At 43.8% G+C, this 27887-nt stretch overlaps 1 protein-coding gene across 1 annotated transcript in view; it reads left to right on the forward strand.

Annotated features, from left to right (window-relative positions):
* The window catches only part of LOC129864093 (arrestin domain-containing protein 1-like), a 50888-nt gene extending 23342 nt beyond the window's left edge, over positions 1–27546 (forward strand). The window contains exons 2-8 of the mRNA XM_055936690.1: positions 2144–2254; positions 17116–17166; positions 19695–19849; positions 21146–21328; positions 22617–22793; positions 23361–23826; positions 24008–27546. Coding sequence (XP_055792665.1) covers positions 2144–2254; positions 17116–17166; positions 19695–19849; positions 21146–21328; positions 22617–22793; positions 23361–23826; positions 24008–24075 — 1211 coding nt within the window. The 3' untranslated portion in view covers positions 24076–27546. The remainder of the gene's footprint in view (positions 1–2143; positions 2255–17115; positions 17167–19694; positions 19850–21145; positions 21329–22616; positions 22794–23360; positions 23827–24007) is intronic.
* The last annotated feature ends 341 nt before the right edge of the window (positions 27547–27887 follow it).

The raw sequence follows: 27887 nt of genomic DNA on the forward strand, positions 1-27887 counted from the left end.
TCTCTCCCAAACAGCAATGCATTCTCTGATCATTTGTTGTGTTTGTTTGATGCCCAGAGGTTGTAAATACTTCATGGGTGGTCTGGTAAGGGATGGCTCAAGACTGCTAAACTACTGTTAACATTACTATGTGAGTGATTCTTGTAGGCACTGTTGGTAGGTGTATGAAGGCATATAGTTCTGCTGACACAGGAAGTCATGTGCTGCCTGACAGTCAGTCTGTCTGCTGTGGTGGTGGGGTTAGCAGATTAGAGATAGCTAGCTAACTCTACTGTCACCAGTGGAGGGGAGCCATCTTCTACTTGTGTATGTCGCTCGGTCACACAGTCCATAACTGTGCAGTGTCATATGCTACCACTTCCATCCCCTGTACAGATCTCTCCATCTCTGACCTCTCTCTCTCCCTCCATTTCTGACAATGTGAGGCCATGAGGGAACATGATGCTATAAGGGAGGAGGAGCGTGACCTTGTGTGAACATGGTGTTCCACTGCACATTATCAAAAGGTTTTAATTCTGAGAGATATGGACAGAGTTAGACAGAGCTCTGACTACAGGGAAATGGGGATATCTAGTCAGTTGTAAAACTGAATGCATTCAACTGAAAAATCTCTGAATCAGAGAGGTGCGGGGGGCTGCCTTAATCAACGTCCATGTCATCAGCACCCGGGGAACAGTGGGTTAACTGCCTTGCTCAGAACGACAGATTTTTATCTTGTCAGCTTGGGGATTCGATCCAGCAACCTTTCACTTACTGGCCCAACGGTCCTACCCGCCAGGCTACTTGCTTCCCCTACAGCCATTGACATGTGCTGTAATGCAGTGCTGTGTAGTGAATTGGGCTTTAGAAAATCCCCCAGGCTTACCCAACCAGAACTTTTTTCCAGAATGGATATTTCTAACAATCATTGGACACAAAATGGTCCCCATTCGACACTGGTTTCATATGAATATTGGCGAACACTGATACTGTTTCTTCGCTGTTTCCTCCAACCTCTCCATCTGTTAACTACACAATACAATCAAGTGTCTGTTTTGTTTGATTATTTACAACCAAGAGAGAATAGAGCCACTCTGCCCAGCAGCAGCAGCCGCCGCTAATGACCAATTTTAACCCATTGTGCTTTTTACAGCCAAACACATGACTGGCTCAACTGTTCTGGGGAACTACTGTAAGCTTCATATTGTAAAATAATGTGACCAATGAAATTAAGGATGGAATCTGCTTTATCTCCTAACATATTGCACAAGTTGACTCTAGGTATTTATTAGCTTAAAAGGTAGCCTCAAATGTATTGAAAACTTCAAAGAAATCGTTTTGGAAAAACCATCCTGTGGATTTTTACAAATACCCCGATATACGATTTACCGCTCAAGCCTAGTATGGAACTCAACACAGCGGTCCTTAAACCACACAGAGCCTCTCCATACATCACGTCACATGTGTTGTGTCTGCTGTGTGCGGCGTGATCATGATTGTCACTCTCAGATCCCTCTGAGGATCACACTAACCCTCTGGGGAGAAATAGGAGCTTAGCATAGATTAGTAGTGGCTGCATGTATGCTACATCATTAAACATGATAAAAATCTCCTGGAACACGTCTAGGTTGACCTTTACTTACATAATGATAATATTACCCAGAAAAGTTAGGGTTCATCTGAAGTTTGATGTAGAGTCTGCCTATCCCGATAGGGCAAGGGTGGCTGGTTAACCCGATATAGGCTAGCAATTGGAATTTACTTGCATTAGCTTCTTAGTAACATATTCAATAGCCCCATCGAACAGGTGAGTGGTGAGGCTATTCCAGTCTGTGATACAGATCACTCTACAAACCCCTCGCTATTGAATGTTTAGTGCTGCTATTTTTACACAGCACAGTGAGCACACCAGGGCCAAGGGTTTCATTTAAAGGGGTTCATGTTGAACATGTGGCTTCCTGTCAACAGCAAAACATATTTATAGACACCATTCATTGAAAACTCTGCTATTTGGTGTTTATAGCATCCATATGTGTTTTTTTTTTGTACCAGCTCATGACAGATAGAAAATCTCATAATGGAAACACCCATTTGTAGAGAACTATGAATGATAGACAAAGTTAGTTAACTGCACAGTTGATTGAATCTTTTCTTTCCATTCCAGCCATTAAGGTGAACTGCCTGGGATCATGTGGGGTCTCCAACAAAATGAACGACACGTCGTGGACACTGGAAGAGCAATACTTCAGCAGCACACTGTCTGTAGCTGACAAAGGTGAGGATTATGGAAGCCATTTTGGGGCTACTGATACAAAATATATAGAGTATAACGTATAGAATGAGAATCTAAATAGACGCTGGTCGAGTTGCAGCCCTCTTCATCTCTGTTGAATTCTAAAATGCTGTGACGTGTATGATAATGTAGCATTCTGCCGCTCGATTAGGTTTTTGGCCTAAAGGGTGGTTTTGCACTTTTTATAGTGGTGATCATTCTGAAGTATAATTACAATTTTACACACCTCTTGAGACAAAATACTGAAACTGCCAATCAGCTGAAATAATAGGTCCCTGCAGGGGTGTTCCTGTACTAAATGTTCTGTCTGCGAACATGGCTGTACCTAACAATTGCTGATAAAGAGAAGGGATGTGCTGTGCTCCACAGAACCCGTCTGTTTGTCTCCCGATTGTCTTGTGGTGGTGTTCTGGCGTAGAACATTCATAGTCATTTACTCTGTGTTATTCTGTAATTGTCACGCCCTGATCTGTTTCACTTGTCCCTGTGATTGTCTCCACCCCCGCCAGGTGTCGCTTATTTTCCCCAGTCTATTTATCCCTGTGTTTCCTGTCTCTCTGTGCAAGTTCGTCTTGTATGTTTCCAAGTCAACCAGGGGTTTTCCCGTTCTCCTGCTTTTTGCATTCTCCTTTTTCTAGTCCTCCCAGTTTTGACCCTTGCCTGTTTCTGGACTTTGTACCCACCTGCTTGACCATTCTGCCTGCCTTGACCAAGAGCCTGTCTGCCACTCTGTACCTCCTGGACTCTGATCTGGTTTGGACCTTTTTGCCGGTCCACGACCATTCTCTTGCCTACCCCTTTGCATTAATAAACATTGTAAGACCCCAACCATCTGCTTCCTGTGTCAGGATAGTAATGTATCAAGTATTTCATGTACACTGTAATTGTTTTGAGTGTTAATTATTTTATGACTAATACATTCTATTAGTTGAATTGAGTAAATGCGTTCCTCGTTTTACAGAGTAATTCTTTGATTGACTATATGCTTATAATTTAGTAGGTCTATTGATAGTTGTTAATTACGCTATACACATAGCTCATGCTTGGGTACCACCTTGACATCTATGATCTGCTTGCCTCTAAATGAATGCTAGAAAATTGGTTGCCAGGATTAGCTATATGTATCTAGTCTCTTAATAATCGCATAACGGTGCAAGTTAGACACATGTTCATTATAGTCATACTGAGAGGCCTTAATGAAGAACCCAGTTATGTTGCTTCCTGTGGTGCACCTTTTTTTGTTTATTATTAGTATTATTTTGAAGCTCTTATGGAAAACAGCAGAAAATGTATGTAAATAATGATTGTGAAAAAAGAAAGAAGCATTACTACAATGTGACGTCATCTATAAATATGGGTGACGAAGGCTGCTGCCAAAACGCATCTGTTTGTCCTGACCTCTGCTTTTTTCCATCTATGTAACATTCCAAAAATCTGAAATTTTCTGTTAAAAAATGATGCAGAAAAATTAATCCATGCTTTTGTTACTTCTAGGTTAGACTACTGCAATGCTCTACTTTCCGGCTACCCGGATAAAGCACTAAATAAACTTCAGTTAGTGCTAAATACGGCTGCTAGAATCCTGACTAGAACCCCAAAATTTGATCATATTACTCCAGTGCTAGCCTCCCTACACTGGCTTCCTGGGCTGATTTCAAGGTTTTACTGTTAACCTACAAAGCGTTACATGGGCTTGCTCCTACCTATCTTTCCGAGTTGGTCCTGCCGTACATACCTACACGTACGCTACGGTCACAAGATGCAGGCCTCCTAATTGTCACTAGAATTTCTAAGCAAACAGCTGGAGGCAGGGCTTTCTCCTATAGATCTCCATTTCTATGGAATGGTCTGCCTACCCATGTAAGAGACGCAGACTCGGTCTCAACTTTTAAGTCTTTACTGAAGACTCATCTCTTCAGTGGGTCATAGGATTGAGTGTAGTCTGGCCCAGGAGTGTGAAGAAAAACGGAAAGACTCTGGAGCAACGAATTGCCCTTGCTGTCTCTGCCTGGCCGGTTCCCCTCTCTCCACTGGGATTCTCTACCTCTAACCCTATTACAGGGGCTGAGTCACTGGCTTACTGGTGCTCTTTCATGCCGTCCCTAGGAGGAGTGCGTCACTTGAGTGGGTTGAGTCACTGACGTGATCTTCCTGTCTGGGGTGGCGGAGATCTTTGTGGGCTATACTCGGTCTTGTCTCAGGATGGTAAGTTGGTGGTTGAAGATATACCTCTAGTGGTGTGGGGGCTGTGCTTTGGCAAAGTGGGTGGGGTTATATCCTTCCTGTTTGGCCCTGGCATGATGACTCCTTGCTGTCCCCAGTCCAACTGGCCGTGCTGCTGCTCCAGTTTCAACTGTTCTGCCTGCGGCTATGGAACCCTGACCTGTTCACCGGACGTGCTACCTGTCCCAGACCTGCTATTTTCAACTCTCTAGAGACCGCAGGAGCGGTAGAGATACTCTTAATGATCGGCTATGAAAAGCCAACTGACATTTACTCCTGAGGTGCTGACTTGCTGCACCCTCGACAACTACTGTGATTATTATTATTTGACCATGCTGGTCATTTATGAACATTTGAACATCTTGGCCATGTTCTGTTATAATCTCCACCCGGGCACAGCCAGAAGAGGACTGGCCACCCCTCATAGCCTGGTTCCTCTTTAGGTTTCTTCCTAGGTTTTGGCCTTTCTAGGGAGTTTTTCCTAGCCACCGTGCTTCTACACCTGCATTGCTTGCTGTTTGGGGTTTTAGGCTGGGTTTCTGTACAGCACTTTGAGATATCAGCTGATGTACGAAGGGCTATATAAATTGATTTGATTTGATTTTGATTTGAAAATGTATAGACTATTTCAGTGAGTGAAGAGTTTTCCTTCTAGTGTGTTAATGTTGTTCATACCTCAACATGTGAATGATCTGCCATGCATACGTGGTGAAACCTGTTGAGAATGTAGATTTGAGTGGAACAACACACTGGAACTGGAAGTCATTAAACCCAGGCAGGCCTGGTTGTGCTGTATGTGAGCTGTGGAGCATGCCCAGTAAGCAAAACAAGCTTATTATTATTATTATCAAGCTTATTATTATTATTATAAACATTATTGTAATGAGCTCCACCCCAAACAAGTACACATCTGGTCGGTGCGGACCAGATCCAAATCTGAACAAATCATAGACTTCTAGGCTATGTTTCACAACTTTGAACATCACATTATAGTACGGCACAGCTTAGTACAGTAGAGCACAGTAGAGTCCTGTACGGTACAGGACAGTCGTCAAGTTTTATTCATTAGAGTAGAGTGTAGTAGAGTACCGTACAGTATAATTTAATTCAGTAGAGTTTAATTCAGAAGAGTACAGTACATTAGAGTAAATTTGGGTACAATACAGTACACGATACTTTACTGTACTCTGCTGTACATAACTGTACATAACATACTCTACTTTTCTTTACTGTGTACTGTAATGTACTATACTATGATGTACTGTGCTGTTCAAACTTGTGAAACATGGTTGTCTATGATTTGGTCCGGACCAAATCTGGACCAAATATAGACGTCTATGTTTGGGCCAAATCAAGGCCAGTCCAGACCAGACCAAATCTGAACCAAACATAGACAGCTTTTTTTGGTTCTGTCGGGACAGACAACTGGGTATAATCCATGCTGGTTAGGTTAGCACACCACTACTATGTTACTTAATTAATGTTTAACTCTGCCTCTCTCACCTATAGGCTCAGTGGTTTTTCACAGAGCTGGGAGGTGTTACTAGAGAGCAGCCTATTCAACTCTGTCTTCATTCTTTCTGTCTTCATTCTTCCAGTATACTTCATAGACTTTCCTTGTATGTTCATATATTCAATATCCATACTGATTCATTAACCCATAATTTTGGTGTTGCAAGCACTTTTCTCCAACAACCCACTGAGCCGTCTGACCACAAACATTTAGAGAAAAGCCCCTCGTGTTTGTGTGAATGTGCTATTGGGTATCGTCATATACACTACATGGCCAAAAGAATGTGGAAACCTGCTCATCGAACATCTCATTCCAAAATCATGGGCATTAATATGGAGTTCGTCCCCCCTTTGCTGCTATAACAGCCTCCACTCTTCTGGGAAGGCTTTCCACTTGATGTTGGAACATTGCTGCGGGGACTTTCCATTCAGCCACAAGAGAATTAGTGAGGTCGGGCACAGATGTTGGGCGATTAGGCCTGGCTTGCAATCTGCGTTCCAATTCATACCAAAGGTGTTCAATTGGGTTGAGGTCAGGGCTCTGTGCAAGCCAGTCAAGTTCTTCCACACCGATCTCAACAAACCATTTATTTATGGACCTCGCTTTGTGCACGGGGGCATTGTCATGCTGAAACAGGAAAGGGTCTTCCCCAAACTGTTGCCACAAAGTTGGAAGCACAGAATTGTTGTATGATGTAGCGTTAAGATTTCCCTTCACTGGAACTAAGGGGCCTAGCCCAAATCCGGAAAAAAGCCCCAGACCATTATTCCTCCACCACCAAACTTTACAGTTAGCAATATGCATTCGGGCAGGTAGTGTTCTCCTGGCATCCGCCAAACCCAGATTCATCTGTCGGACTGCCGGATGGTGAAGCGTGATTCATCACTCCAGAGAACGCATTTCCACTGCTCCAGAGTCCAATGGCAGCAAGCTTTACACCACTCCAGCCGACGCTTGGCATTGCACATGGTGATCTTAGGCTTGTGTGCGGCAGCTCGGCCATGGAAACCCATTTCATGAAGCTCCTGACTAACAGTTCTTGTGCTGACAATGCTTCCAGAAGCAGTTTGGAACTTGGTAGTGAGTGTTGCAACCGAGGAAAGACGATTTTACACGCTACATGCTTCAGCACTCGGGGGACCCATGCTGTGACTTGTTGGAAAGGTAGCATCCTACGTTGACAGTGCCACTTTGAAAGTCACTGAGCTCTTCAGTACGGGCCATTCTACTGCCAATGTTTGTCTATGGAGATTAGATGGCCGTGTGCTCGATTTTATACACCTGTCAGTAATGGGTGTGGCTGAAATAGCCGAATCCACTAATTTGAAGGAGAGTGTAAATGTGAAACTATCAAACAGGTATCTATTTATTCAGTCTTTATTGAAGCTGGTGTGATCACAGATTGTGAGTTGCAAATATGAATCTAGTCAGATTTGGCTGGCCATATTACTACTTGTCTAATAGACATTTCTTGCGGTCAATATTAATTACTGTCTCATTAACACTCAGTTGTGTAACGACAGATCAGTTCCATGCCTGTCTGGTTTATGTCCTAGTTAGTGGTTGTAATGTTCTGTCAATCCATTGGATCAGTTAAGGGGAATTTAATTAGATGCACTTGAATGTCTTTGCTGCTCAAAATTCCAGTCGAGCTGATTTAATATTTTTGATGTAATTTAGCCTCACAGAAGCATGTGAAATCCAGGACTATTCTTAGATCAAAGAACAACCATTTCCGAGAGCTGAAAGCAGTTGGGATCCAAGTACTGACTGTGCATGTTGCATACAAATAGGCGGAGGCATGCACAAACCCAAGCACAAGCTTTTACAGTGATTGTAGACGTTCTAGCATGCATGCATGCATACATATGTTGGAGGTCCTTTAAGTGACACCTTATTTGTTTTAATTTCTTTGTAGAATTCCAATGTGTGTGCCGATCCTATACCACACATCAATCACATAAACATCCCAAGAGATTATTAGAATCATCACTGGATGGGTTTGTGTAATTTACCACTTTTAACTATCCCAACACCTCTGACGCACGCACGCACGCACGCACGCACGCACGCACGCACGCACGCACGCACGCACGCACGCACGCACGCACGCACACACACACACACACACACACACACACACACACACACACACACACACAAAAACTGGAGAGTCATAAATAATTAATTTCACATCCTCCTCTCATCTCCTCTTTATCTCAGTGTTTTTTTCCTATCCCATTTTTCCTCCCAACAATGGGCTCCTCTGCCTTTAGGTTATGTGACGCAGGCACAGCAGGGGCACTAAGACAGGGAGGGGGACAGTGGTGGCCAACCACACAAGGGGACAAGCGTGACCACTGTGGCTGACTATTAATGTGGTATGCCAGCCACACTTGTAGAGTATGGGAGGGTATGCTGGGATGAGCCAGCGTACCCTCCCATACTCTGCTACTTCTGTTCATGTGACCCTCAGACATATCCTGCAGATGTTAGGGTGATGTGTGTGTGTGTGTGTGACTGCGGTAAGCTGTCAGTCATCTTTAGCCAAACTGTGAAGAGGTGTTTGCATCTCATCTCTTTCCCAGTAGTCAGTGGATCAGTGCAAAGTTCCTGTACAAGTGTCTAAAAGGCCTCTATTGGTGGCTTTGGGTTTTTAGGAACAAATAACAAGTGATTTTGTGACCAGGTTTCCATCCAACCTTTTTATGCAAGTAAAGTACATGTCAGATAAAAAAAATCTGAAAAAAACTAAATATGCTAGACAAGGTGGAATCTTTTTGTGTCGGTAATATGAATTATATGTGAAATGTTGGGGAAATGCTTTTATGCGAAAATGGGAATTTAACCACAAAAGGTATGTTTATGTGCGCTAGACCATCATGCACAGCCTTTTATCTGCACCAAGTCAATTTGATGGAAACACATCTCTGGTAGGAAAATGCGCATATTGTTTTTATGCAGAGTTTTGAATATAAAACCTGTCGCCAATTGGATGTTAACCTAGCTGGTTACCATGAGGGGCCCCTGTGTTGAGGATCAGCGTGGCGGATGTGTTGTTACCTACCCTCATCACCTGGGGGCGACCCGTCAGGAAGTGCAGGCTCCAGTTACAGAGAGAGGTGTTTAATCCCAGGGTCCTTAGCTTAGTGATGAGCTTTGTGGGCACTATGGTGTTGAACACGGAGCTGTAGTCAATGAACAGCATTGCGTCATCTGCGGATCTGTTGGGACGGTATGCAATTTGGAGTGGGTCTCAGGTTTCCGGGATGATGGTCTTGATGTGAGCCATGACCAGCCTTTCAAGACCCTTCATGGCTACCGACATGTTACCTTCGTTTTCTTCGGCACAGGGACTATGGTGGTCTGCTTGAAACATGTAGGTATTACAGACTCGGTCAGGGAGAGGTTGAAAATGTCAGTGAAGACTTGCCTGTTGGTTTGCGCATGCTCTGAGTACACGTCCTGGTAATCCGTCTGGCCCCGCAGCCTTGTGAATGTTGATCTGTTTCAAGGTCTTGCTCACATCGGCTACGGAGAGCGTGATGACACAGTCATCTGGAACTGGTGCTCTCATGCATGCTTCAGTGTTGCTTGCCTCGAAGCGAGCATAAAAGGTAATTAGCCCGTCTAGCAGGCTCGTGTCACTGGGCAGCTCGTGGCTGTGTTTCTCTTTGTAGTCCATAATAGTTTGCAAGCCCTGCCACATCCGACGAGCATCAGAGCCGGTGTAGTAGGATTCAATCTAAATCCTGTATTGACGCTTTGCCTGTTTGATGGTCCTTCTGAGGGCATAGTGGGATTACTTGTAAGCGTCCGGATTCGTGACCCGCTTCTTGAAAGCGGCAGCTCTAGCCTTTAGCTCGGTGCGGATGTTGCCTGTAATCCATGGCTTCTGGTTGAGATACAGTTGAAGTCAGAAGTTTACATACACCTTAGCCAAATACACTGCTCAAAAAAATAAAGGGAACACTTAAACAACACAATGTAACTCCAAGTCAATCACACTTCTGTGAAATCAAACTGTCCACTTAGGAAGCAACACTGATTGACAATAGATTTCACATGCTGTTGTGCAAATGGAATAGACAAAAGGTGGAAATTATAGGCAATTAGCAAGACACCCCCAATAAAGGAGTGATTCTGCAGGTGGTGACCACAGACCACTTCTCAGTTCCTATGCTTCCTGGATGATGTTTTGGTCACTTGAATGCTGGCGGTGCTCTCACTCTAGTGGTAGCATGAGACGGAGTCTACAACCCACACAAGTGGCTCAGGTAGTGCAGCTCATCCAGGATGGCACATCAATGCGAGCTGTGGCAAGAAGGTTTGCTGTGTCTGTCAGCGTAGTGTCCAGAGCATGGAGGCGCAACCAGGAGACATGCCAGTACATCAGGAGACGTGGAGGAGGCCGTAGGAGGGCAACAACCCAGCAGCAGGACCGCTACCTCCGCCTTTGTGCAAGGAGGAGCACTGCCAGAGCCCTGCAAAATGACCTCCAGCAGGCCACAAATTTGCATGTGTCAGCATATGGTCTCACAAGGGGTCTGAGGATCTCATCTCGATACCTAATGGCAGTCAGGCTACCTCTGGCGAGCACATGGAGGGCTGTGCGGCCCCACAAAGAAATGCCACCCCACACCATGTCTGACCTATCGCCAAACCGGTCAAGCTGGAGGATGTTGCAGGCAGCAGAACGTTCTCCACGGCGTCTCCAGACTCTGTCACGTCTGTCACATGTGCTCATGTGCTCAGTGTGAACCTGCTTTCATCTGTGAAGAGCAAAGGGCGCCAGTGGCGAATTTGCCAATCTTGGTGTTCTCTGGCAAATGCCAAACGTCCTGCACGGTATTGGGCTGTAAGCACAACCCCCACCTGTGGACGTCGGGCCCTCATACCACCCTCATGGAGTCTGTTTCTGACCGTTTGAGCAGACACATGCACATTTGTGGCCTGCTGGAGGTCATTTTGCAGGGCGCTGGCAGTGCACCTCCTTGCACAAAGGCGGATGTAGTGGTCCTGCTGCTGGGTTGTTGCCCTCCTACGGCCTCCTCCACGTCTCCTGATGTACTGGCCTGTCTCCTGGTAGCGCCTGCATGCTCTGGACACTACGCTGACAGACACAGCAAACCTTTTTGGCACAGTTCGCATTGATGTGCCATCCTGGATGAACTGCACTACCTGAGCCACTTGTGTGGGTTGTAGACTCCGTCTCATGCTACCACTAGAGTGAGAGCACCGCCAGCATTCAAAAGTGACCAAAACATCAGCCAGGAAGCATAGGAACTGAGAAGTGGTCTGTGGTCACCACCTGCAGAATCACTCCTGTTTTGGGGGGTGTCTTGCTAATTGCCTATAATTTCCACCTTTTGTCTATTCCATTTGCACAACAGCATGTGAAATGTATTGTCAATCAGTGTTGCTTCCTAAGTGGACAGTTTGATTTCACAGAAGTGTGATTGACTTGGAGTTACATTGTGTTGTTTAAGTGTTCCCTTTATTTTTTTGAGCAGTGTATATATACAGTTGAAGTCGGAAGTTTACATACACTTAGGTTGGAGTCATTGAAACAAATTTTTCAACCACTCCACAAATTTCTTGTTAAATAACTATAGTTCTGGAAAGTCGGTTAGGACATCTACATGACATGACATCTAAATGACAGAAGTCATTTTTCCAAAAATTGTTTACAGACAGATTATTTCACTTATAATTCACTGTATCACAAATCCAGTGGGACGGAAGTTTACATACACTCAGTTGTCCTTGCCTTTAAACAGCTTGGAAAATTCCAGAAAATTATGTAATGGCTTTAGAAGATTCTGATAGGCTAATTAACATAATTTGAGTCAATTGGAGATGCACCTGTAGATGTATTTCAAGGCCTACCTTCAAACTCAGTGCCTCTTTGCTTGACCTCTTGGGAAAATCAAAAGAAGCAGCCAAGACCTCAGAAAAAAATGGTGGACCTTCACAAGTCTGGTTCATCCTTGGGAGCAATTTCCAAACGCCTGAATGTACCACGTTCATCTGTACAAACAATAGTACGCAAGTATAAACACCATGGGACGACGCAGCCGCCATACCGCTCAGGAAGGAGACGCGTTCTGTCTCCTAGAGATGAACGTACTTTTGTGCGAAAAGTGCAAATCAATCCCAGAACAACAGCAAAGGACCTTGTGAAGATGCTGGAGGAAACAGGTGCAAAAGTATCTATATCCACAGTAAAACTAGTCCTGTATCGACATAACCTGAAAGGCCGCTCAGCAAGGAAGAAGCCACTGCTCCAAAACCGCCATTAAAAAGCCGAGCTACGGTTTGCAACTGCACATGGGGACAAAGATCGTACTTTTTGGAGAAATGTGCTCTGGTCTGATGAAATAAAATAGAAGTGTTTGGCCATAATGTTTGGAGGGTAAAGGGGGAGGCTTGCAAGCCGAAGAACACCATCCCAACCGTGAAGTACGGGGTTGGCAATGTCATGTTGTGGGGGTGCTTTGCTGCAGGAGGGACTGGTGCACTTCATAAAATAGATAGTTTTCCTCCCTCATGATGCCATGTGGATATATTGAAGCAACATCTCAAGACATCAGTCAGGAAGTTAAAGCTTGGTCGCAAATGGGTCTTCCAAATGGACAATGACCCCAAGCATACTTCCAAAGTTGTAGCAAAATGGCTTAAGGTCAACAAAGTCAAGGTATTGGAGTGGCCATCACAAAGCCCTGACCTCAATCCAATAGAAAATTTGTGAGCAGAACTGAAAAAGCGTTTGCGAGTAAGGAGGCCTACAAATCTGACTCAATTACATCAGCTCTGTCAGGAGGAATGGGCCAAAATTCACCCAACTTATTGTGGGAAGCTCTTGGAAGGCTACCCAAAATGTTTGATCCAAGTTAAACAATTCAAAGGCAATGCTATCAAATACTAATTGAGTGTATGCAAACTTCTGACCCACTGGGAATGTGATGAAAGAAATAAAAGCTGAAATACGTCATTCTCTTTACTATTATTCTGACATTCCCATTCTTAAAATGAAGTGGTGATCCTAACTGACCTAAGGTAGGACATTTTTACTAGGATTAAATGTCGGGATTTGTGAAAAACTGCGTTTAAATCTATTTGGCTAAGGTGTATGTAAACTTCCGACTTCAACTGTATATATATATATATATATATATATATGACATTCTCTTGTTACCTCTCATTCACAGGTGTCCATCTCAATAAACCTGGGCGTACCTGGAACTACCACCACTCTCGTTGTCGGACAGTCAGAGAATGCATTTGGCATCATTGCTGCAAGGATGAGAATTTTTGATGGACACACAGACTCAGTTCTTTGTGTGCACTGTGTTTTAATTTAGATTAGCTTGAACTCCACCACAAATAGAAGAAAGCCAGTCAAATCTGTGGCACACAGCTCTTCTGTACTTTGTCAGCGCAAATAGAATGCATTCAAACACCTTGTGTTGAGATGAAGCAATGCTTTTTCAGCACACAAATAAACCTTTATTATTGCTTCTGAAAGTAAACCACAGTACAAAAGTCTCTGCTGAGAACAGACATGTAAACAAGTGTCTATGGAATAAAATGTGTCAGTATAGTTACAAATATTTCTGAATATACATATTTCTTAACAGTAGTACAACAGTGGCTGCTATGAACAGACATATAAACAACAAAAGGGTGAAATATGAAGTGTCAAGAGTGTAGATACAAATATTTATGAGCCATATAAATATTTCGGAACAATAGTAAAACAGTGTCTTATGAACAGACATGTGAGACACACAACATTGCGAACAAGACATGCTCGGAGATCTTGAGAATTGTCTTCAATCAATGCCTATGTGAGTGGGCTGCAGCTGTTTTCTCCCTTCTTCTCACACCCCTGCTACAGAACTACTGCTGCTGCTCTGTGGAATAGGTGGAGTAGGTCTTGGAGGTGGGCCCAGGATAGAGCTTCCCAGGTCCAGTATGGAGATGTTTCTAATTCCGCACTGCAACTCAGTGCGGGAGATGGACTGGGAGCCGACCACCAGTCAGTACTGGGGGTAGAGGTAGTGCATGGGGCCGGTGAACAGGCTGTGCTGGGGCGCAGAGAACAAAACCAGGTGCTGTCTCCATTCACTGGTGTTTGTGTCTTAAATAAAAAAGTAGAGGGCTATTTAGTACACATCCAAAAGATTAATGAATGTCAAAAATCATTAACCGAGACTACAATAGACTATATTAATGTACAATATTATATAGAGCCCTTATTGCATGGAACTTCCTTCCATCTCATATTTCTCAAATAAACAGCAAACCTGGTTTAAAAGAAAGGTAAAGCAACACCTCGCGGCACAACGCCTCTCCCCTATTTGACCTAAATAGTTTGTGTGTATGTATTGATATGTAGGCTACGTGTGCCTTTTTCAAAATGTATGTAGTTCTGTCCTTGAGCTGTTCTTGTCTAATGATGTTCTGTATTATGTCATTCTGTATTATGTTTCATGCTTTGTGTGGACCTCAGGAGAGTAGCTTCTGCTTTTGCAACAGCTAATGGGGATCCTAATAAAATACCAATACCAATGTTGCAAAATTTTGAGCAGAGTTGAGTAGGCCTGGCCTAGCTACACATCTCTGCTCAAACGTTTGCAACATTTTGCCTAACTGGACCTTGCTACCGAACTTTGACTTTGGTGTTACCAATTTGGGAAGCTTATGATTTTCTTTCTATGACAAAATTATGTTTGATCAAAAGTTTTAAAGATCTTTAGTTTTGTTAGTTGACTTGCTTTCCCTGCACGAGTATGCTGCTAGGCTATCTAGCAATTAGCCAGCCAAGTAGATAGCGCTAGCTATTGTTAGCAAAGCATGGCTACTATTTTCGTTGACTACAATAGAAAATACAACAACATACACCATCCTTTGGTGAGACGGCATGTTGCTTTCAGTCTTCCCATGCTAAATGTGCCAAACAAGCCAGCAGCAACATTTCTGGAGTAGCGTATCCACCGGCATCTCCACTGCGGCCCTTGTTTCTTTTCTTTGCCTTGACGAACTTGTCGCAAACCCAACTCCACTTTTTCAAACAAGTGGTTGGGTTGGCCCCAGCGTCTCCACAATCTCCCTCCATGAATTGGCATTTACATGCTGGTATTTATATAATGAATGACTAGAATCGTACTGGTGAAGGTACTTTTGTACCTCCTCAGTCAATCAATGCTCGAAGTTGTCATTCGCCATGTTGAATCCACACTGAGTTTCGGGCTGAATCGTCAAGAAGCGGAAACTCATGTCACCCCTACGGTTGACCAATCATGGACGAAGGGGCGTAGACTTCGGCTTCCAAACTTCGGCTGGCCCTTGAGAAAAAATGCTGTGTGCCCAAACAGTCGACAAAATCCTATCAAAACTCCAAAACTAACAAAAACATCACAAAAGGTCATCATAATATATGTTGAACTGTACCAAACTGGGGGTGAAAAGATCTTTATAATACAACTGCTCTATATTGTTGCATAGCTAGAAGGCTGTACGTGTTTTCAACTGTCTTGAACTGCAGTAGACGGCTCTGTCTATCACCTAGAGCTCATTTGAAATACAGCCCCATCAACTTTTTTAAAGTTTCACTGTACTGTACTTTCTCTCAGCGGCATGTGGAGACTGGTTCTCTACAGAGTTGAGTGAAAAAGAGAGAGCGAGAGAAGGTGGAAGAATGTGGCTACTACACCCTTGCCTTTTCTTGCACAGAGATGCTTCCTCTAACAGTAAACAAGTGATTTAAATGAAAACGTGGAAATCCCTGAGCGCCTCCCCTTTAGGAAATGGAGACAAACGGAAAACACATTGACGTCTTGATGCAGTGAACGAACACTGCTATCTGAACAATTTTAATTGGACTGTCGGCTTATGAGGGAATTAATGGCCAGAGAGGCTTTAATGTCTACAAGGTTTTCTATATTATGAAACCTACAGTATCTCTTGGTTTATCGCCTCCATTGGCACAATGTCCTTTAAAGCCACATTATGAGTGAAATATGAGTGTATTCCCACAAAACTTTCAAAAACTGAAGTTGTATTATCAGAAGTGAAATGATGTCTCTGGAACTGCAGTTGAACAATGTTGTTGGTTTATCACATAAACCTCACTCAGTGGGAAAGTACACACTTAAATACAAAAAAAGGGTTCCAAAAGGTTTCTGAGGCTGTCCCCATAGTATAACCCTTTTTGTTTCCAGGTAGAACCTGTTTTGGTTCCAGGTATAACTCTTTTGGGTTCCATGAGGTTATTTAAAGGGTTATCCTATGGGGACAGGCAAAGAACCCTTTTTGGTTCTAGATAGCACTTTTTTTTTAAAGATTGTAGGTGAACCCTCAGCCCTGCAGGTGTGGTGCTTAACCTAGGGATCTCCATGGTTACCCACTGAGCTGTTCATACACACACACATCGTACTTGCACACCTTTGTGCTGAAATGTCACAGTGGGCTGATCTAGAAAAGCAGAGTGAAAAACATAGTTCCTTATTGTACACCATTGTGAGAGCTGTTGAATATTTAGGGATCGATTCTATCAGATCCGCGGTTGTTTTGGTGATGTCGGAGGTGGAACTGCATTAGAGCTGTCAAATGCACAAGCGGCTCCTGGCATTATACCTAAAGCAGACATTGCCATTGACTACACAGTATCGCATTAAGAGAAATCCCATGCAGCCTTGTTTACAAGTTCAAACACTGCATATGAGATGTAATCTACACCTCAATTAGGCTGATAGAAATCCTCATTATTTAGTTGAATGATTTTTTATTTGAGTGTCATTATTTCTATATATCCTACACTTTCCTGTTCTGAACTTCTAACGTGAGTGGGACACTTTTGGCTTTGTGGCAATGACCACGCGAGCAGCCGCTCTGATTTGACAGCTCTAATGCAGTTACACCTCCGACACCGCCAAAACACCAGCGTTGCGGGTGTCAGATATCGCCTGTTAACGCTTGATCTGATTGAATCAAGGCCTTAGACTGGCCACTAGTCTACCTTGCGCGTTGTGTCTGTACATGTCTGTCTGTCTAAATGTGATTTTGCCTGTCTATCTGACCAAGCTATCTCTATCTCTTACAGGTACCCTGGCAGCTGGCGAGCACAGTTTCCCTTTCCAATTTGTCATCCCAGGTAAGTTTGGGATACGTCTGGAAAACCTGTTGAACTGCATTCCTCCATGTCAACTACATTGAGGTCCATATCAATATTTTTGTCAGTACACTACAGCTGAAGTGTTGGTGACTTTTTTAAGGAATCTTGTTTTCAGGTATAACCACTGATAGTGTGAAGTTTCTGAATAGGCACAGTGTGTGTTGCTTTTGTAGTATTGCTTAGGGCCCTTGGCTCAATGTCTAACAATGAAACAATTGGACTGGATAATATAGCATTATGAATGGTATAAGAACGTTCAGTACAGTTTGTTCAGGTAAATAAAGAAATGCCTTTTCATATCAGAAGTAGGGTACACTATTGAAACTAATGTCTCTACACTTGTGCTACATGCAATTTAATCGTAACTGCCTCAGTCAGCCAGCCCCCCTTGTCAGCCAACATCTCCTGTCTAAGTGGGTGATATATGTCAAAGTAGGCCATGTTAGTCACCCCTGGTCAAGGACTAACACAAAGGCCAAGCAAACAAGTGCCAGTAGCCTAGAGACGTATCATGTCCCTACAGACACTCCTTTGTGTCGTAACACATGACATGTAGAATGCTATTCCTTGTTTTCTCCGGAATGCTTTTGACTGGGCTGTGAACTCGAGTACATGCAGGTGTGAGGGCACAGACAGTGCAGTGGTTGTCTGTCTATTAGGCCACACTCTGTCTATATATAGTCCTTTAGTCCCGTGGTGCTGTCACTATTTAATTGCTCATTGTGGGCCCCCTGCAATCACCCTGCTGCCCTCCCTTCTCCACGTCCCTCCTTCCCCCGTCGTCAACAGAACGGCAACAGAATACATGATAATTACAGAGCTGATGATTGAATCATCCAGGCACTTAATTGAGCCGCGTGTCCCAGTGGAAGTGCCCCCTGCTGGTTGTCAGGTTAGGGGCTGACAGGGGAGGCTTTAAAATCCACATTTAATAGCGCCTCCAAATGGGATGCTACATTAAAACTGGTGTTCGTACTGTGAAGATTGTTGAATGTACTTAAACACTTAAAGTAAAGACTTGAAAAAGGAGCCCTTGGTTCTGTGGAGGAGGCTGGAGAAGAGGAGCAAGTGGTAGAAGAGGCCAGCCAGCCACTCTTTCCTTAGGGAGATGTGGCTGGCCTGGTGCTGTGTTCCCTCTGGCCAGGAGCCTATCTGTGTCTGTTCTGCCAAGCCTTCTGCACCCAGACTGCTGCTACTCACTAATCCTTTTTGACAGCAGGCAATTCCCCTGTGAAGCACCCGCTGCTGACATGATCATTTAACCTTTTACTGCAGTGGGCTAAATCAGGTTAGTCTTAAACAAATCTACTTTGGAAAAAAAAGTATACACCTAACACTTATGGTTATGGGCTTAAAAAAAAGAAGACACCTGTACCATGTCAGATATAGAGTTGAAATGTATTACATTTTTAGTTTGCAGCCCAATATTACACTTTATATACACCACAGAAGACTGAAATATAACAAAACCGTTTGACATAGAAACACCAGATTTTTGGCAGGTTTTTATATTAATAACATTCCACCCGTGAGGCCACTAGAGGATGATTTGGTCATTTGTCTGCAGGAAAGAGCTACAAGAGGAGGAGGGCTGAATTGGAATTGATAATATTGAGAATGTGAGAGACTGAATTGTGTGTTCTGTATGCAACTCTGTCCTTCATAAGTCTTCCATTTTGCGTTATCTATTTATTCCAATGATTCATAGGAAAATCCTATAATGTATTTTGTTAAAAGCATGACATTGGACACAATACATTCCAATTTGAATGTATCAGCACCTGTCGTGCTTTATGAGCTGAATACAGGAGATGGATATTCAGTATGAACATTTCTTTAACCCAGTATGACATTTGTAAATGTATTCAGATTGCAGATAACATGTTTTCCAAGGTCTTTCTCTGAGACTCTGATCCATCCTCTCATCTCTATCTCTTTTTGTACTAACCTTCATCCTACCATTCTCCATTTCCTCTCTTCGTCCAACCTCTCAGAATTGTTATTTTTGTCTTTCTCTTCTTCAGTTTCCGTTCCTCCATCTCTCCTCCTCTATCCTCTGTCCTTTCGGAAGTCTGTAAATAAACTCTGTCCTCCCCCTGTCCTGTTAGGAGGGGATTTGTGCAGATCAGACAGATAGGCACAGACACTTAGTGACAGCGCTGCTAGGAGCCCTGAGTATCTGTCCCCCTGTCCTGATCTATCTGCTTCCCACTGCTCAGACTAAGCACTGACTAGCCCTCCTCTGATAAAGTACACACACTGACCAGCCACCATTTTAGACTGCCACCCTGTTTTGGTCAGAATCTCGTATTCCCATTTATAGGTTTCACCTGCAGACAGCAGAGGCTTTATGAAAGAAATGACACAGCTGTGGTCTATGTTGCTGCTGTAGCAGTTGATATTGTGAAATGATTTATGTCCAAGAGTTACATTTAGTATACAATCTTAAACTCTCTGTGGTCAATCTCGCTCTGTCTAATAACTGTGTTTGTCTCTGTCCAACTCAGTGGCTGCCCCAACCTCCTTTGAAGGGCCCTTTGGGAAAATTGTTTACCGTGTGAGAGTCGTCATAGACACACCGCGCTTCTCCAAGGACTACAAGTCCCAGAAGCCCTTCTACCTACTCAACCTGCTCAACCTCAATCAAGTGCCCGACATTGAGGTAAAGACCACCAGTCACCAATGTCTCAGCACTGTCTCACTGTCTGAACTTGTGTTATTATGCAGTCATTTCAATGAAAATATACATGAAATTAGTTGCAAAATGAATAGGAAATATACGAATAGGAAAATGAATATATGAATAGGAAAAATACTTCGCCCCATGCTTCCTGAAGTTGGATTGGCTTGATGGGCACTTCTTACGTACCATACGGTCAAGCTGCTCCCACAATAGCCCAATAGGGTTGAGATCCGATGTCTGTGCTGGCCACTCCATTATAGACAGAATACCAGCTGACTGCTTCTTACCTAAATAGTTCTTGCATAGTTTGGAGCTATGCTTTGGGTCATTGTCCTGTTGTAGGAGGAAATTGGCTCCAATTAAGCGCCGTCCACAGGGTATGGCATGGCGTTGCAAAATGGAGTGATAGCCTTTCTTCTTCAAAATCCCTTTTACCCTGTACAAATCTCCCACTTTACCACCACCAAAGCACCCCAGACCATCACATTGCCTTGTTCAGTTTCTTGGCAATTTCTCACATTGAATAGCCTTAATTTCTCAGAACAAGAACAGACTGACGAGTTTCTTTGTAAGTTCTTTGTTTCTGGCCATTTTGAGCCTGTAATCGAACCCACAAATGCTGATGCTCCAGATACTCAACTAGTCTAAAGAAGGCCAGTTTTATTGCTTCTTTAATCAAAACAACAGTTTTCAGCTGTGCTAACATAATTGCAAAAGGGTTTTATAATGATCAATTAAACTTTTAAAAGAATACACTTGGATTAGCAAACACACTGTGCCATTGGAACACAGGAGTGATGGTTGCTGATAATAGGCCTCTGTACGCCTATGTAGGTATTCCATTAAAAATCAACCGTTTCCAGCTACAACAGCCATTTACAACGTGAACAATGTTTTTTTTAATCCATATTTTCATGGATTAAAAAAATTGCTTTTCTTTCAAAAACAAGGACACTTCTAAGTGACCCCAAACTTTTGAACGGTGGTGTGTATATATAGTACTTGGCTATAGACTGTGTACTGGAACAGTATATATTTCTGAAGAGAACAGTGGACTGACTACCTGTAGAGTGCCCACTTATTTGATCATGCCTTATTTTGTTTGATAGTTATGGGATTTGATTTCTGCACGATGAGCGCAATAAAACCACTTTCTCATCCATAATTAAAGATTACAAGAGGTCTTCCCCCTAGCTCTTATTTCTGTTACTACGCTCTGTTCATCTGTCCCTCAGAACTGGTTGTTTGACCCTTCCTATGACTGCTTCTCCCCAGCAACCAAGTTATGCTGTGACCACTAAGAGATTCAGCTATCTCCTGGTGAAGACGGGCACCCTCATGCTGAAGGCTTGCAGTGACCTGAGGGGATACACACCAGGCCAGATCATCAGACTAGCCACTGAGATCCACAACAAGTCAGGCAAGGACACGGGCTGCGTGCTGGCCAGTCTCATACAGGTACCACACGACCACGGTCTCACGGTTTCATGTTGCTACTAGTGTAACTTCTGATCAAATGCTGATACACTATATATACTAAAGTATGTGGACACCCCTTCAAATTACTGGATTCGGCTATTTCAACCACACTGTTGCTTGACAGTTGTATAACATTTTGCACACAGACATGCAATTTCCATAGACAAACATTGGCAGTAGAATGACCTTACTGGAGAGCTCAGTGACTTTCAATGTGGCACTGTCTTCCAACAAGTCAGTATATCAAATTTCTGCCCTGCTGGAGCTGCCCCGGTCAACTATAAGTGCTGTTATTGTGAAGTGGAAACGTCTAGGAGCAACAATGGGTCAGCCGCGAAGTAGTAGATCACACAAGTTCACAGAGCAAAACCGCCGAATGCTGAAGCGTGTAGCGCGTAAAATTTGTCTGTCCTCTGTTGCAACACTCACTACTGAGTTCCAAACTGCCTCTGGAAGCAACGTCAGCTTAAGAACTGTTCGTCAGAAACTTAATGAAATGGGTTTACATAGCCGAGCAGCCGCACACAAGCCTAAGATCACCATGCGCAATGCCAAGCGTCGTCTGGAGTGGTGTTAAGCTCACCGTCATTGGACTCTGGAGCAGTGGAAATGCGTTCCCTGGAGTGATGAATCACGCTTCACCATCCGGCAGTCCGACAGACGAATCTGGGTTTGGCGGATGCCAGGAGAACACTACCTGCCCGAATGCATATTGCCAACTGTTAAGTTTGGTGGAGGAGGAATAATGGTCTGAGGCTGTTTTTCATGGTTCGGGCTAGGTCCCTTAGTTCCATTGAAGGAAAATTGTAATGCTACAGCATACAATTACATTCTAGACTATTCTGTGCTTCCAACTTTGTGGCAATAGTCTGGGGAAGGCCCTTTCCTGTTTCATCATGACAATGCCCCCGTGCACTAAGTGAGGTCCATGCAGAAGTGGTTTGTCGAGATTGGTGTGGAAGAACTTGACTGGCCTGCCCAGAGCCCTGACCTCAACCCCATCGAACACTTTTGGAACACCTGATCTCGCTAATGCTCTTGTGGCTGAATGGAAGTACCTTCAGCAATGTTCCAACATCGAGTGGAAAGCCTTCCCAGAAAAGTGAAGGCTGTTATAGCAGCAAAGGTGCAGCTGTACATATACTTTTGAGTATTTTTAGTGTAAATATTTGATCTGTAGTGTTTGTCTGTATTGTTTACTCTAGGCTGTATGTTTGTTGGATGTAGATCTTGTCTCTGATACCCCTCCTCCTTTTCTCTTGCTCAGAAAGTGACTTATAAGACCAAACGAGCTTTGTATGACCTGCGGACCATAGCAGAGGTAGAGGGGGCGGGAGTGAAGGCGGGGAAACACGCTGAGTGGCGAGAGCAGATCATCGTACCGCCCCTCCCCCAGTCTGCCCTGGCCGGCTGCAGCCTCATAGAGATTGACTACTTCATCCAGGTTAGTAACATCCTCTATCGAGTGCTCTGATGGGCATCCGCCCGAGTACAGCATGTTGTTCACAGGTGGTATTTCAGAGTTTTAGCAGTTGTTCATTCTATAGAGTTCAGGTGGGCCCTTCGCGCTTCAGAAAACAAAGGCAAGGAGGGGTGCTCAACAACAATGACAAAAATCATGAGAGTTGCTTACCAAGAAAAACTTCCAAAAGGACTAATTAGAGGTTAAAACGTCCTTTTGGAAGTTTTTCTTGGTAAGCCATTCTCATACTCTTCATTCTGTAGTTATAGTTGCAATATGAACCAGACAATGTTCCTCATACAGTATCATACTGTAGTAATCCTCTCATTAACCCAATGCACCTGCCATGTAGTATGCTGTAAGTCATTCATGCTCAGTTTATGAGGTCTCTTTTGAGTTCAGGGATTATAACTATTGTAATCTGAACAGATCAGATGTCTTGGTCGTCATACAGTATGGCAAAGCCATTTGTGTCAGTACTGTACTTAAAGGATCACCTGGGATGACAGGATATCTAACATTAACATTGTGTCTTTGTGATCGCTACAGGTATCACTAAAATCCCCTGAGACGGTTGTCACTTTACCCATCTACATCGGGAACATCGCTGTCAACTTGACCCCGTCACGAGCTATGCCTTCAACCCCAGCCCCAACACCCATCAGCCCTAACACCGGCCTGGAAGGGGTTACCCCCAGCGCACCCCCAGCTGAGGAGGACCTGGAGGAGGAGTTGGGTGCAGGGGGTTCAGTCAGCGAGGAGATCCCCACTAAGAGCCACTCCCAGCAGGACCAATCCGGCCAGCCCCCCACCATGTCCCCCAGTGCATTTAGCTACGCTCCCGGTGCAGCTTTCCCCCCCAGCCAGCGCCGTGCCGACGACACCTCGGCGCCTCTGTTCTGTGTGTCCACTGGGTCCACCATCCCTTTCTTCACAGAGGGAAACGTCACCCCAGTACCCACGTCCTGTCCTCTCATACTCCCCCCTGAGTACAGCACCTGGGACTACCCACATGGTGAGTTACCTCTGCCTAATACAGCACTATTACATAGTTAGTCACCACTTGCTGCTCCTACACACAGTTTAACCTGTCTGGAGTTGATTCTGTAAATCACTTCTGTGTCATTATGATGATAAATGAACAATGGCCTACTATTAGTCGGTCTGTTTCTCTGGTTTGTATGTGGATCTTACAGAACCCCCTCCCACCTATGAGGAGAGCTGCAGCAGCAACAACTCCAGCTTCAACAACAGCAGGCCGTAGAGGAGAGGCGACTGAGCATAATGCAGCTCAAAACTGCAATTGCACTCCCTACAGGACAAATAGGGTACTGCAGCCCTAGCTCCAAGGGGACAGAAAACGCTAACCTCCTAAATGTTACACATAAACAGGGCTCTCCAACCCTGTTCCTAGAGCTACCCTCCTGTAGGTTTTCACTCCAACCCTTTTCCTGGAGCTACCGTCCTGTAGGTTTTCACTCCGACCCTGTTCCTGGAGCTATCCTCCTGTAGGTTTTCACTCCGACCCTGTTCCTGGAGCTACCGTCCTGTAGGTTTTCACTCCGACCCTTTTCCTGGAGCTACCGTCCTGTAGGTTTTCACTCCAACCCTTTTCCTGGAGCTACCGTCCTGTAGGTTTTCACTCCAACCCTGTTGCTGGAGCTACCCTCCTGTAGGTTTTCACTCCGACGCCAGTTGTAACAGACCTGATTCAGCTTATCAACCAGCTAATTATTAGAATCAGGTGCGCTAAAATAGGGTTGGAGTGAAAACCTACAGGACTGTAGCTCTCCAGGAACAGTATTGGAGTGAAAACCTACAGGACTGTAGCTCTCCAGGAACAGGGTTGGAGAGCCCTGCTCTAAATATGTTTAAAAAAGGGATCATATCTGTTGTTTTTTATGTGTGTCTTATGATGGTTTATACCCTTTTTCTCCATGACTAAAATGTCCTGCTATTTTATAGATGGCATGAGAGAGAACATGAACTGTGTCTAATATTAGCACTTCAGAGTAAACATATAGTGGGTATGATATTCTATGATTAGAGCCTATTGGAGGCTAAACATTTTTGCATTTGAGAATATTCTTGCATCTATGATGCCTTGAAATTGTTGTAGGCCTGCTACTGTCTCTCCTTCATCCTTCAGACACAAACAAAAGCTGGCCTTTGTTGTAGTTTCTTTCCAAATGTGCACACTACTGTAATTGCGATCCATCACTGTCCACTTCCACCACAGTGGCTCCGTCTTTTGATGGGTGGAGTCGGGCTGGCCTAGCTGGACATCAGGACCTGAGCATGCCTACCCCCTGGTGGCCATCAACGGAAAAGAATGTTGCCCATTGTGAAGCTTCTGACCTTCACTAAGGACACTATTTAATCTATAAAGCTGAAGCGTTGCAGAAATGGAAGGTCAATTCCCATTGAGCCGACATATGCAGCGTTTAGACATATGCAGCGTTTAGACATATGCAGCGTTTAGACATATGCAGCGTTTAGACATATGCAGCGTTTAGACATATGCAGCGTTTAGACATATGCAGCGTTTAGACATATGCAGCGTTTAGACATATGCAGCGTTTAGACATATGCAGCGTTTAGACATATGCAGCGTTTAGACATATGCAGCGTTTAGACATATGCAGCGTTTAGACATATGCAGCGTTTACAGTGAATGCAGTACCCACTAAAGCAGGAACATGGCCTTTAAATTTCAAGCACGCTGTAAAGATGCAATGCGGATTGAATAGATCCCTAAAGCACTGGAGCTCAATGATGCCTGCTAAGTAGAACATACTCCCTCAACCTGTGATCTACTGACCAGGGGCTTCATATCTTGTCACACCTCATCATCTTGAAACAGACAAGCGGGACATTGTACTCTTGGGTGTGTAGGGGTAATTGACATAGCAAGGATTGATATGCATTTATGGTATCTGATGTAAACACTTTTACTTTCCTTTTTTTTCTTTTTTTCTTGGATACAATTTTTACCCTGATTTTTCCCATGTGGCCTTAACTCCTTCTGTTCTACCTACATTACTATGTGCTGATGAAGACGGTTGTCTTCAGGGTTTCGTTGCTTTTGAAATGGCAGTCAATGCAGATAACACGTTTGTTGGTGCGATAACCAACAGTGTGAAATGTTCAGGCACAAGACAGCACTTTTTGGCAGTTTGAAACAGTGCATGTATATGTCGTTGTGTGTGAATGTGTATGTAGTGTACCAGTTCCTGTAGCCCCTCCTGTCTTTGGCAGTTGATAACGTTGGACAGCTCAGTTTTACAACTGGACATCAGGCAATATCATCCACTGTGTGTTTGTATGAGTGTTGATTTGTATGTCTTGTTTCTGTCTCAATGACAGTCTCCTTTTGTATGTCTAGGCCAACCACACTGTGGCTTATATTTCATACAATTCTGTAATTACAAACTTTAGCACCTGCTGTGGGAATAAATGTATATAGCCATCCCTCCTCTAATGGCAGCCTCGTGCTGTCAAAGCCTTCATATACCAGAAAATCGATGGCAGATGATATTGTGAATTGATCTGCGGTTCAGACCACTGCTCTAAAGGCTCTGAAAGAACCATAGAAATCACACCTCTACTGTATTTACCATCTTCTCAGAGTTTACTCACGTCACTAACAAATTACATCTACTATTGTGTGAAACATACGATTCCCGAAAATATGGCCAAGCTGCTAAATCAAAATTGGCGATATATTGTCAACATTTATGGTCTTAATTTGAGGTTAGGATTAGGAATAAGGTTAGCAGTGTGGTTAAGGTTAGGTTTAAAATATTATTTGATTTTAAGAAGAGAAGTAGATCTTCCGGCTTTGCAGCTTGACCAGAAAGTGACATCCGAAACATACTGTGTAATATGTAATACAGTCATTAAACATCACTAGACATAATATTACACCTTCTACTGTGTGAAACATACTGTGTAATGTACATGCCCACTGAGTTGTTGTTAACCCAAGCCTTAACTACATGATCCCAGTTCCCATTAGTCTGCATAGTCATCATCCTCATCATCATCCAGGTGCTAGAGGTTTGGAATAGGATCTCTTTGTCTAGGAAAATATTGGGAGTGCTTTTATGGCCCTCCCTGTTTTATCTACTGGTCTCCCCTGGACTGAAGATGCACTGGATGAATACTAAAGTAGCTGTGAAACCCGTGAGGATTTTCCTCAAATGTATTTCAGCTCTGCTTGTGGACCTTGGATCTCCTCTTTTTTAATCCTAGAAAAAGAACAAGACAAAAAATGTGCAATTCTGTTATCTCCGTGTTTGGTACGGCAGCTTAGTTCTCAAGTCATTTCATGCTGCTTTTATCAATCCTGCCCCACTGTTTTTAGTTCTCTTCACCAAAGGTACTATAGCTTTCTAAATTCCAACATGTTTTTCATTGTACATTCTTTCCCCTCACAAATGGGTGAGTGGTGTACATGTGATTTTGTATTTTTCTACTTGTGAACAGTTTTCTGGTGCATATGGTAGCTATTTGAGAGAAAAAAAATATTATGGAGAAAAAAAAATGTAGCACCCTAGTCAATCAAAATTGTACAGTGTACCAATAAAATGATAATCTGACATATCCTTTGTACTGGTTTTGCAAAGGAAAATGGTTTTTTGGGCCCTATATTTACCTGTCCCAAAGCACAAAGATATTATGTTATGATACTAGTGGTTGGATGATAGAGAATAAAAGGTGCTGTCAAAGGAAATGGGTCTATCAACTGCTTGAAAAGATGGGAACATATGCCTTGTGTTCTGCCTGTGTAATCCTACATGCCTCGGTGTGACTGAGATACTAGATTTTAGCTTCCTTCCTTACAATGGCATAGCTCAAAGACTGTCCAGTAGCCATGACAATGGGAGCAGCAGGGTAGAGCGTGAGAAGAGCAAGGAAGAAACAGCCTTTTCAGGCATCATCCCCAGGCTCGCCACCTCACTGTTTACCGCAGCATCGCTCATCCTCTGTTGCCATAGAAACTGCTTAGCCCCAATCCGCCAGCCTCCCTGTGTCACACATGGACCACAGAGCTCATGTCTGCTTGCATACCTG

This window comes from Salvelinus fontinalis, chromosome 10, assembly GCF_029448725.1.
Source record: "Salvelinus fontinalis isolate EN_2023a chromosome 10, ASM2944872v1, whole genome shotgun sequence".
Taxonomy (NCBI): Eukaryota; Metazoa; Chordata; class Actinopteri; order Salmoniformes; family Salmonidae; genus Salvelinus; species Salvelinus fontinalis.